General features: G+C 43.2%; 1 protein-coding gene across 1 annotated transcript; it reads right to left on the bottom strand.

Moving 5' to 3' along the window:
- LOC126530807 (3-hydroxyisobutyrate dehydrogenase, mitochondrial) lies at positions 1-11,849 on the bottom strand. The gene is made up of 6 exons (XM_050178092.3): positions 11,736-11,849; positions 9,859-10,120; positions 7,849-7,970; positions 5,070-5,280; positions 3,336-3,492; positions 1-301 (listed from the first exon to the last, which is right to left on the bottom strand). Exons 1-6 carry the CDS (start codon positions 11,821-11,823, stop codon positions 137-139), a joined length of 1,005 nt encoding a protein of 334 aa, XP_050034049.1. The 5' UTR covers positions 11,824-11,849; the 3' UTR covers positions 1-136.
- Between the last annotated feature and the right edge of the window lie 416 nt (positions 11,850-12,265).

The following is a 12,265-nucleotide window of genomic DNA, read 5'->3' as shown; positions in this document are numbered from 1 at the left end:
TAGGTAACAAAACATTTTATTTTAATGCCATGCAGCCACTGCGGTGCTCATGCCATTTGTAGCAGGCAATTGCTGCACTGGAATGCTCATCGTTTTCAAGACAGCCATGCTCTGGCTCTTCAGTCTGTGCACACAATTACTTTGACTTAGTCACTTTTCCTTCTAGAAGCTGGTAAATTATTGAAAAGTCTTTATGTCCAAGGCCGTGGTTGAGTAGTAGTCTGTAGATTTGATGGGCCAGTGATCCCAAAGGAGTTGTGGAACCGGTCTGTGTTGCAGCGTTTTGTGCCAAACCAAGGTCCTGAAGAGGGAAAAAAAAAACTTTCGTAAAATTATAGCAGGCAAAACCCACTTCACTGCAAATCATGACTGTATTCATTTGAAGCGACACTAAAGAGAAAAAATTAAACCAGTTTAGGCTAACAAAGCCTTTCGAAATTTCATTTCCATTTTGTGGTAGCAGGCTTATTGTCAGAAAACAAAATGAAGGTGAAAGTTTGATCTTTAAAATTGTGTACTGAAACCTCAGTGCCCGTACACCTGTACCCAATGCCCTTCTTTGTCGGTTTGTCCAGTTAGCCTCTCACTACCTTCTTGCTTTGTTTATCGCTTCTTTTAATCAATGCTCATTACCTTCAGACTGGTTAACTGCTAAGGCAGTACCAATCCATAAATTTGGCGATAAATTAACTGCCACAAATTATAAAATCATGTCATCAATAAGCATGTGCAGGGTGTAAGGTATTTTAACACAATAAAAACCACACATATAACTTCCCCTAAACAACTTCTTTGTTAATTAGCAACATGGCTTCCACAGAAGTGTCTACTGTGACAATTAGTAACTGTGATTGACAATTTCGAATCGGCAATTGATAAGCAGCTACAAATATCTGCAATTCTTTTTATTTGTTCAAAGTGTTTAAACGTGTTCCATGCAACATATTGATAAGACAGCCTAGAAAAAGCTGGGCTTCCTGACAAACTCACTAATTGGCTACAGGCTTACCTACACAACCGTAAATAGTACGATGAAATAGAAAGGGTAAGGTCTAGCAAATTATACTAGTTTTGCCTGATGTTTGACAAGACTCAGAATTAGTGCTGTTACTGTTCCTGATTTACATGAGTGACATTGCAAAGGATACTAAATCCTCAGCTCTTTGCTTATACTGCTAGGGACTGGCCTCTCCTGTTAAGTACACCTGGGTCTAACAATCAATAATAAACTAAATTGTAACTCGCACCATAATGACATATGCACAAAAGCATATAAGAAAATTTGCTTCTTGCAAAGTAAACAGAACTGTTCTTCACACGTTAAGCTTGAAAAGTATTGCAGCGTAGTTCATGCTGTCCTTGAGTATGCAGTCATTGTTCGGGAGCCTCACTATATAAAATATGTTGCAAGGGTGGAATGATTGAGACTTGCAGCTAGATTTATTCGCTCCGATTACTGCAACGTCATCTGTGTCTGGCATGCTACAATGGCTCCATGCTCGCCTACTGATGGCAAACATATTTTTTTTATCTGCTCTACAATGGTAAAATTGATCTGTCACATAAAAGGATGTGCTTCTTCCATCAAAAAGGATGTCGTGCATAAAGCACACCGGAGTGTACCCATATCTCGTTAAGACAAAGCTAGTTCAGAATTTTTTTTTTCCCTAATAGATCTAAGCAATAAAATTGCCTACCTGATGTTGTTTTGAATGTCCTAACGTATCTGTAATTGAAGATGCTTTGTTGTTGCACTTTACGTAATCTGCTTGGACAGCACAGCTTTCTGCCATGTTGTTAGATAAATAAAATAAGTAATCACACTTATTTCAAGCCAGGACATCATTTATCTGTGTTCGTCATAATCTGTCTTGTTTTATGAACAATCGTAGTTTCAAGTGTACAGTCGAACCCGGCTATATCGAACTCGCAAAAAAACGCCTATCAGTTCGATATAGAGCATAATTCGATATAAGCCTGCTAAATAATTGGATGCCATAAAAGCACATAGCATTTATGAAATCACTTTATTGATGAAACTAGCTTCGTTTCACACGAAATAGACCTGCATTTTCTTCTGCTTGGGCAATTTCGCTGCATGCGAGGCACGCACTTCCCCACGTTGTCTAAGGAGTCGGAGCAGCTGAGGCCGCAACATTCCGCATTCGCGCAGAAGCACCGGACTAGTGCGAGCGCACCAATCACTTCGGAGGATGTGGGCCAAAGACAGTCGTTGCTTTCCTCGTTGTGCCCATTTTCACTTGTGCTCGGCACGATGTCGGCAATGTAGTCTTCGTTTCCGGGCTCTCCCGTACTCGCGACACCATCATTTGCGCTCACAAACTCGTCCACCGTTGATTCGCAACAGCTTTCGGAAATTCTGACAGCTCGCTCCAAACTTCGGCAACAACGACAACGGCTTCGTCGCATTAATCGGAATTTACAGTCATCACCGAGCACGCGGAAGTCGGTACGGCTGAAGCTATTTTGGATGAACCACTCGTACACGGCCGTGCGTACGCTTCGGGCGCCACGGGCACTACGGGCACCGGGTCGCGAGTTAGGCCGCTTAGCCCTAATTTCCCCCTTCAAGATCGTGCCGAGAGTGCACCTCGGAATCTTGTACGTTGCGGGGACATCCGACTTGTCACCGCGTTCGACCCGGTTTATGATTCCGAGCTTCACGACGAAAGGCGAATTCTGCCGCTTCATCACGGCAACACTGCGGGAGAAGGCGCACACGATGAATCAGATAAGCAGCGAGACAACTCGTACTTTCGCCATCTTGCACGACGAGGGCACAAGAGCCTCTGATTGGCTGTCTGAGCAAGCGCTGCGGGCGGGCGGGCCAGGATCATTTTTTGTGGGGGGGTGTCGGCGGCTCCGAGGTAGCGCGGTCACGTAGGGAGAGCAGTTGGATGGAACCGCGCCGCCGGGTTTTCCCTTCACCGCGAGGGAAAGCCAACTTCCGGGGGCACTTTCCACCGCTTGACGTTCGATATATCAAGAGTCGCTACTAGTTTTGTTCGATGTATGCGTAATTTTTGCTATATATACTCATTGTAACTATATCGTGTCCAGAAATTGTTCGATATATGGAATAATTCGATGTAAACGGGTTCGATATAGTCGGGTTCGACTGTATTGTGTTGGAAGCGTGATATGACTAACATAAACAAAAACTGCAACGTACGAGGAGGGCATCCTCAGCTTCAATGTTTTCCAGGAACAGTAGAATAACTTAAAACGTTTCATAAGGTGAGTAATTAGGTCACCTCAAAAACAAGCTTTCAGAACAACATGAGCACGTGTTGAGCATTTATTAAGACACTTGCCTTTGTCATGAGCGCAGCCCCAAATCCACCTTCATAATTGTTGCTAGAAGGAGCGTTGGGCATTAATCCTGGAACAGGGCTGTAGACTTCGCTGGGCCATGTTTTCCCAGAGCTTACATTAAGAATCTGATTGAGCACCTTGGGGTCCAGCCCGAGCCTGGAATGAGAATGTTGTAGCCATTTGGTTAAAAACAGAGTGAGCAAGGAAGCATGTACATGGCATGTCTTGTTAACACTCGTTTATCTATTGTTCACTCCGCCCCATCATCGCTTGCAGCTATCATCAGGTCCTTCATGACACTTGGCACCGTCTTTTGGCCTTCTTGCCAACTAGTCTGAACCCTGTACTTGCAATCCTCGTTGGTAACACACAGTCATTGCAACAGGAATGCTTCAAACGTGTTAATCTTCAGACTCCTTGGCTGTATTTAGAAGATGAGCAGTTTATGAAATTGTGCAGTAGAGGCATTTGCAAGCAATGTCTATGTTAATGCAGCGGTGCAGGTTATAAGTGCAAGATTGACGCCTTAACTGCCAATGACGAGATAACTTGCCATCACAACGAGCGTCCTCTGGTGCCGACAATGAGTTAACTCATAAATTTCTGCACATGTGTACGTGTTCAGTCTCTTGTAATTTTGACAAGAATATAATACACACTGGCTTTCACCAATTTCTTTTTGCATTCCTAAACTTTTTCCTGGATTTGTCGCGGCAATTAAGGGGTTAAGAAAAAGCCTAAGATGAAGGTTTAATTTGAGCCTGACACTGATTTCTTTATTCAAGTACATGTGAAACACAGAAATGCTCTTGATGAACAACTTCTGAACCAATTTCAATGAAATTTGTTCAATTCTAAAGAAGAGGTCAGATTTTAGCGACTAGTAATAGTAATGCCAGAATTTCAGTTTCAATGCCGAAATAGTTCATAAAAGCTTTAAAATATTGCACTATCTTAGTTTTTACACTGAGGGTTCAATAATATGAACGAACAGTGCAAGAAACACGGACAAGTGCTGTTTGTTCACATTATGGAATAACACCAACTAGCCCAGCTCTGAGTCACGATGTGGAAGCCCCAAAACCTTTCAAAGAGAATAGCTATCGTAATTGTACAAACTGTACCTGCTGGACCACTTTGAAGCACACAGTTATGATGTGTGAGGCTTCACTGGTTTAGGTAGGGGTTAAAAAAAAAAAAAGATGTGATGCGAATGATGCACTTTTTTAAAGCTTCACTATCACAAGTGACTGAATAGGGAGAATAGATAGCAAACAGGTCGCTGTGCAAAATTAAGAGGTACAGTGCCGCCGTTATCAAGCACACTGCAGCAGACGACAAACCGTTGACATCCTCACAGAGGTCATGTGCTGCAGTGTCATTTTGCGGGTAGAGCTTGTAGTGAATTAGATTAAAATTAAATTCTAGGATTTCACGTGCCAAAACCACAATCTGATTAGAAGGCAAGCCCACACTGGGGGACTCCAGCTTAATTTCGACCACGCGGGGTTCTTTAGTGCGCACCCAATGCATGGTACACAGGCATTCTTGCATATCGCCCCCATTGAAAAGCTGCCGCGGCAGCCGGGATTCAATCCTGTGAACAGATGCACAGCAGTGCAATGATAAAGCCACTAAGCAGCCACGGCAGGTCTGAATTAAGTTGCTGCTAAGCATTCCTACTACAAAAGTGAGACAAACGCCTCATAGGAACAAGAGGAGGGCACCCTCACTTCTTTCCGAGGATCATCGTTTCAGCTGTTCCGATCATTGATATGGCCAGCATCATGTTGTTGCAGATTTTCGCAGCCTCACCGCAACCAATTCCACCACAGTAGATGACATTCTTGCCCATGCAGAGCAGGATCTCTTGTACGGCACTCACTTCGGACTCGTTTCCTCCAACCATAAATGTTAGTGTTCCTGCCTTCGCTGCAGATACCCCTATAACGAAATGAAAATAATTAAGCATATCCCATGCACTGTGGGAATCAATGTTATGCAAAGAATCTTGCAGGTACCTGGCTATCCAGTGTCCTACAAGGTTCTTTGGTGGACTAAGGTGATTGTGTAAAGCAAGCGATTGTGTGCATGACATAAGTCTGTACATAATAAAAGAAGCACAGCGGCAGTGACAACAATAGTATGACAGCAATGGCATGATGACAGTTTTGTTTTTACTTTGCCAAAGAAACGTTACAGCCTGTTATGTTGTGACCTAGGCCAATTCCGAAGGTGGTACAATGGTGCACAGCTTCTTCATAGTGGTATCTGCTACAAGGAAAGGACAGGGGAATATGGGCTGATCACAAATACGATGCAGTATAACATAGCGTCTTAACACATTAGCTACCATGAGGCAAGATTGGGAGAAACTGGCATGCTCCCGCTTGTTACGCATAAGGAAGACAACGGTAAGTCTGTGACCAAAAAAGAAACTGGTGCGCGTGCATGCGCCCTTGCTTGTGATATGCGGGGTGATGCAGGCGCCACTTGTCTTGGAGCTTAGTGGACGTTGGCATGAAAGAAATGGTGCGATTGTAGTATAACAGTTAAAACACCTGCATTGTCATTTTATTGAGGCAAGACAGAAACCTGTCTAGCTGCCGCAAAGTACCTGGGATGGGCCAAAGAATGTTTTTTATTAATAAACTCAACATATCGTTCGACACCTTCTTAGGCTTGCTGGTGCATGTTTGGTAAAGGTGTTCACTGTTCATAACACACACAGCAGACAGACGAGCATAGCATCTATGTTGTGTTGTGGTGCACTTTGAATTCTTTTACCATCCCACGCAACACTGCCCAGCTAAGCAGAGCTAAGTGCTAATTCCAATCAGCATGCCTTCCTTCTCCAGGCACCACCCTCTTCCCCTTCTCATCGCCCGCACTTTAATTTCCACAATCCCACCACCACCACAGCATCAAAACCCATCTAACTCCACAATGAAAGCTTCACTGCAAAATATGTGAAATGACAGTGAAGTATTTCCGCACAATGATGACATTAAGCACAGACCATGCGTACACATGCCGACACATACAAGCTTGCGACTGTGCGCCCGCGCCTGTGCAGACAGTACAAGTAAGCCACAAGTAAGGCACAGGTAAGCCAAGTGGCCATGCAACTGGTGCGCATGTTTTGAGAGGGCAAACCGCCATTCCTTGTGAGGCACGGCAGGTGCAAGGTGAATGAACACGAGATTGTACATGTCTGCAAGCATATGTGTGGTCTGGCCTTTAGTACTGGAGTTTGAGTGCAAAAGGAAGTGTGAGGAGGCAATCGATCTACAAGACAACCCTTTCAGAAATGATAAGTTAGCATTGAAGTTATTACTTTGCTGCAATTAACAAAAAGGCCAGAGTGATTTGTTTTATTTATTTTTTCACCTGGGCTGCCGTGCGGCATAATATCGGAATGAAATAACATGCAAGCACAGAAGCCCATTTCATGTAGATTCTGCAACAGTGACCGAGGAAACATGTTGTCTACAGTGTAGAAATTTTAGTGATTTTTTTGGTAGACTTAGCAACTTTCTTGTCTGCTTAGTGACAAACATTTCTATTTAGCGACCAGCAACTTTTTTTTAGTCGCATGACAACATTTGGTGGCATTTTAGCAACTTCGAAGTTGGAAAAGTTGCTTTGAAGATACTTCACCATTGAACAAACACTGGCTCAGAGTCCTAAAAAGCAAGGCCAATTTCATACAATAAACGCTCCTTGACACATTTTTGTTTGTTGCGTTGTCCCAGCTCTTATGCATCGAAGCACCGGACCCATTTAGTTTCCACAGTCATGGGTACTAACTAGCTTTCCATTTGTTACATTTTTTTCTCTGATTGTTAGGCACAAAAGCTACTACAGCATACTACTGGCACAACATTGTTTGTTGATGGAAACGGTCACTTCACAGAAACTACCATTCAGTGCAAGAGAATCACCCTCGTTGTGTTCAGGTTGTCACCAATCTGAACACAGCTCACAAAGTTGAAAGTCAAGTGGAGGTGGATGAAGGCACAAGGGGTAGCCCACACCCACATTTGTGGATGCAGTCTCATGAGTTTCCAACACCTTGTGCGTTTGCGTCGACATACAAGGCAGCACAGAAACTTAACAAAGGCTGCAAGTGTTCTGAAAGAGGCTGTTATTACCAAAGATTCAACCCAAGCATTATGTGGAAATTACAAGCTCCATTTACTGTGATTCATGAATATGACCACTCCAAAAATGATATGTAATGTTCAACATAACCACCAGGCAGCGATAATAAGCTTTACTGAGTGGGCTTTGGTTTACTGGCTTCCCATTCAACTTAAAATTGATTTTTTTTGTGTGAGAGTAGTTTGTCTCATCAGTAAAGGTGCTGCAATTGTTTTCCTGGATTATACACTGTGTTTTCAAGGCCTCCTATAATACCTATCAATGCATTCTACTGTATTTCGCATTAGTGATTTTCTTTTATTTTGACCAGAAACAAATTTCAGCTGCCAAGTTTATTAGTATGCTCACCTCCAGACACTGGGGCATCGATAAACAAAGCTCCTTTTGCTTCAGCCAATTTTGCCATCTCTTGGGAGACAGATGGATCGATGGTGCTGCTATCTATTAGAAGAGAACCAGTCTTCACTGTCCTGAAAACACACAAAAGATAAAAGATGAACTGATCAGAAGCCCTCACATGAGACAAGTGCTGGCTTAAGCCTGCGTCAATGAAGCGAGTCAGTGGTGTCCTGTGAACACACAGTACACTATTGCAGGAATACTTACTACTGCTGGCAAATTAAACACAAGCTAGCTAGGACAAGCTAAAATGCTTTCTTTTACTTGTTTTGCCACTCTATATTGTAGGCATGATCTGGCCTTTATGCCTGGTTTACTGCCAGCACCATTCTTGGCAATCGATGCATAATGCAAAATATTTCTAGAAAAAAAGCAGGACACTGGCCATAGCCAAACAAAATGACATTTTGAGATCTCTTGAAAAGTCAATGTTTTGAAAATTGTCAGTGACCTGCTTCCTTCTTAATGATGATTTTACCTGATCAGATGATAATCTGTCAAACTCTCGAATACACAGTTCGAAATAGCACTCTTCAGCTCGTACTCGTAAGAGGCGTTATACTTTATGCGTTTTCACTTGGGTTTCATTTGTCCACAATAATATAGTGAGCCTCCTTTTCTTATCACGACATAAAAAGGGGTCCTGCAACACAGATTAAGCTTGTTTTACTCGCTGTTCACATAAGATAGGACTTGAATATAGTTTCAACTCTTAAGACAGAGCTAAGATCAGTGTTTCCAGATTTTATCATGCTTCACAAATCCATATCTCACACTGACCGCCATAGCACACAGATATGATTGGCAGAGGACCAATGTGGAGTGCAAAATTGGCAGTCAACATCATAACACTGCCACAAGAGCTCTTCATATTTTAGCCACAACAGAGAGCTTAGAAAGGCAACTATTAAGTCAAGCCAGGGTGATAGATTGCTGCTTTGAGGTGTTCAAATCATCAGTTTTATCAATAACTGAGCTTTTGCAAGCGAGAAAATGATGCAAACGAAGCAGGGAATTGGCACCATCACAGTGCAACTGCATTACCAAATTCCTTGAAATAACGGGTCCTGTTTATAACAGTAAATTGTAGTCAACCACTGATAAAAAAAGAATTATTACATTGCATTTCAGTATGAGAGCAAATGCCACTTAGGTCAATTTCATTTGGTTTTCTCACAGAACTCAGCTATGCTAACTCTTCACACTGGTCTGTTCTTGCTACATATGAGAGAGCAGCACCCTCTCTGTACGGCCTTGCGACTTAAAGCAGGCGGCAGCACCAAACAGGGTGTGGTGCCCAAGACAGCCAGTGCAGTGCAGGATTTTACGTAAACAATATAGCTCTGCAAAGCAGGCAAACAATGTGAATTTCTGAATAGTTAGTCTCAATTCTCGCTGCGATTCAGCTATTTTTTGGCATTATACAAATATTGCAAGCGCTTTTAGGAGGATAGGAATAGCTATTTCGACGAAGTGGTTCTTAATCTATCGAAAATTCTTGCCATGTAATGAATTTTTATGAACTTTTAGTGCTCGTTTCGACCCAACAATGTGAGTAGTGTCTCTGATACAGTGTTTGATAACTTTTCACCTTTTGTATATATTTGTGTGTTCTTGACCAATGAATCCAGTTGATAGTCGTCACTCGTGTTCATCTTTCTTTTGCTAACCCTTTGTTCTTTTTCTTTTCTTTCTGCACTTCAGTGCTAGATGCTGCAAAAATCATGCCATGTGCTTTTCGAAGTGGTAAATGAACTGTCGTAACAGTAAGGTGACTGTTTGGGCATGTTGGTAAGACATGAATGCAGCTTTTTGAGCACAAGACGAGGATAAAAGAAAAGGCTGAGACACACGAGTGTAGACTCCTTACAGAAGCTATTTTTATTAGAAAGATGTGTAAGCTACTGCAGCAGTGATAGAAGGTGATCTTGAAAAATTCAGACGAAATGGTACACTCACGATAGAATCCCCTTTTTGCCGGCATACACTTCTCTCACATGAGGGCTCGATGGAAGCATAGTGATGATGCGGTCACACTGTTCACCCAGTTCAGCTGGACTCTGAGCAGTAATGGCACCTTGACTTGCCATTGCTTCCATGGCTTCTGGGTACACGTCATACACGACTAGCCGGTGCCCCTTAGAGAGAAGGTTACTAGCCATGTTCTTCCCCATGTTGCCCAGACCGACAAAACCTAGTGGCACTTGTGATACTGCCCGTTCTGAAATGAGAGTGCATGGTTACCAGAAGCAAATTAAATTGCAGGGTTTTAATGTCCCAAAACTACACACTGGGTCATGAGGGATGCCATTGTGTGGATGGCTCTGGATTAACTTTGAGCAACTGGGTTTTTTTAATGCACGCCAAATGCATGGTACATCAACGTCTTTGCATTTCGCCCCCATTGTAATGCAGCTACTGCGGCCGGGATCCAAGCCGCGACCTCGTGCACAGCAACAGACCGTAGCCACCGAGCTACCGCGGTTGGTGGTTACAAGCACCATTTACAGCTCGCCTTAAAAGCACGGCATCACTGTTACAGGCATGCAAGCTTTGTAAATTCATAATTAATATAGAGAGGACTTCAAAGAAAGACACTACAACATTTTCCTGCTGGTTTATCAGGGCTCACAGAACCAGCATCCATGGCGACTTGCTCTGTGATGGAACTCACTACTAGAGGCGTTTTGGCTTGTGCAAATCAAAGCACATAACACCACACTTCACAATAAATCCGACACCCTGCCACATTATGGCTGGTTGCTCCTTCTGAGGTTCGCGAAATGTTAATTATGCACAACAGACTCAGGAAATTGTCACTGAAGAGCGCTCGCGAAACGGTGCTGTTTTCGGCCAGTAAACATTGCAACGGGTTTACCAAACCAAGGCTCGCTGCACAGCTTTCTGCATCTTGGCTAGACATCTTTCATTTCATTGGAGTGGATGTTTTATGTGTGCACCATGTGTGTGAGAAATATGAAGGGGGTGGCTCAGCGTCTACGGCGTTCTGCTGCTGAGCACAACGTCGCGGGTTCGATCACCAGCCGCATCATTCCGTTGTGTACAGAGGTGCACATTAAAAATAATCATTGAACATCTCCCTCACCACAGCGTCTTTAATGGGAATAACCAAGGTGTAGCTTCGACACGTAAAGATCCATAAACCAACGCTAAGAAAGACTTCACCCGACGCAATTCGCAGCTCCATATAGGAGGAATGCATAATATTTGAGCCCCTTCTGCCACGTTCATTATTTTATTCAGTTATAGTGCGCAAGACAATAACCAAATTGTAACATAACCAAAGCATGACGGACGAATTACCGTCCAGAAAAAACTTGTCACGTAAGCGCGCGCACTTGGGCAAGCATGAAAACAAGGAAAACTGCGCAAGTTACTAAATATGCTAGACAACAATTCTAGCTATGATGAAAACTTAATTTAAGAATAATAACCCAGCAGTTATGTTAATACTAATTTTGCTCGAACGCACGCTTCGCCGGTCTAACCTCGTTATTTTATGGGAGGCGAAAAGCTGTCAAGAGTGATAGATGTGTAGAAGCGCAGAGAGATACCGGCACAGCGAAACATGCCAATGAAGCGCTGACCACAAGATTGTCGTACAGAAGCACGCAGCTTATACGGGTGTCACACGGCGCTCTTTTAATCGCGATAAAGCCTGATCCGGATTGAATTTCTCGGTCGCAATTGGCTTCTTTGCTCAATCCGCGGAAGGGAGCCAATCGCGGTCGAGAATTTCGATCCGGATCGCGCTCAATCGCGATCGAAAGTGGCCGTGTGACAACTGTATTATGCAAATATAATAAAATGCTCACTTGACATTGAAGCTGCCAGGTTAAGGTGGCCATGGTTTAAAACTTTTGAGAATGTACGAGCACACGCAAACAACATGGAAGGCGCCATCTTCAGCGTCGACGAAAGAGGACGAAATCCAATGGCCAGGTCATAGCCAAGTTCATGAAATACGAAAACGAAACCAACAGGTAAGAAAGTCAGTTTCGTTTTTTTATTAATACGTTAAAGGCAAAGCCTTTTGAAACACGCCATAAACATAATAGTGTTTCGAAGTTAACAAGATAAAAGCATGCCGGACATTTGTTTAAAATGTTTCGAACATCGGGAGTTCAAAAATTTCAAACGCATTAAAGGGCCCCTGAAACGGTTCGGACAAATTTTGTAGACGCGTAGGGTACAGCTTAAGTAGAACATTCGCACCACAATTTAAGTGAAGCGTTACGTATTAATGGAGCTACAAGCGATTAGAAGTTACCCTCCTCCCCAGCCATGCTTTTCCTCCTCAACTCGTTCGCCGAGCGAGCGGGGCTAAGCTCCGCCTTCACTGATC

Source organism: Dermacentor andersoni, chromosome 5 (genome assembly GCF_023375885.2).
Source record: "Dermacentor andersoni chromosome 5, qqDerAnde1_hic_scaffold, whole genome shotgun sequence".
Lineage (NCBI taxonomy): Eukaryota > Metazoa > Arthropoda > Arachnida > Ixodida > Ixodidae > Dermacentor > Dermacentor andersoni.
This window is presented reverse-complemented; position numbering and strand designations above follow the sequence as displayed.

What these genes read in the sequence shown, in the direction of transcription:
- LOC126530807 (XM_050178092.3), bottom strand. Translation starts at nt 11,823, where the DNA reads ATGGCGCCTTCCATGTTGTTTGCGTGTGCTCGTACATTCTCAAAAGTT. An exon ending in GGCAAAAAGGGGATTCTATC is followed by an intron (nt 7,971 to 9,858) that starts GTGAGTGTACCA and finishes GTGTGTTTTCAG; the next exon opens with GACAGTGAAGACTGGTTCTC. An exon ending in GGGCTGCGCTCATGACAAAG is followed by an intron (nt 302 to 3,335) that starts GCAAGTGTCTTA and finishes TTCCCTCTTCAG; the next exon opens with GACCTTGGTTTGGCACAAAA.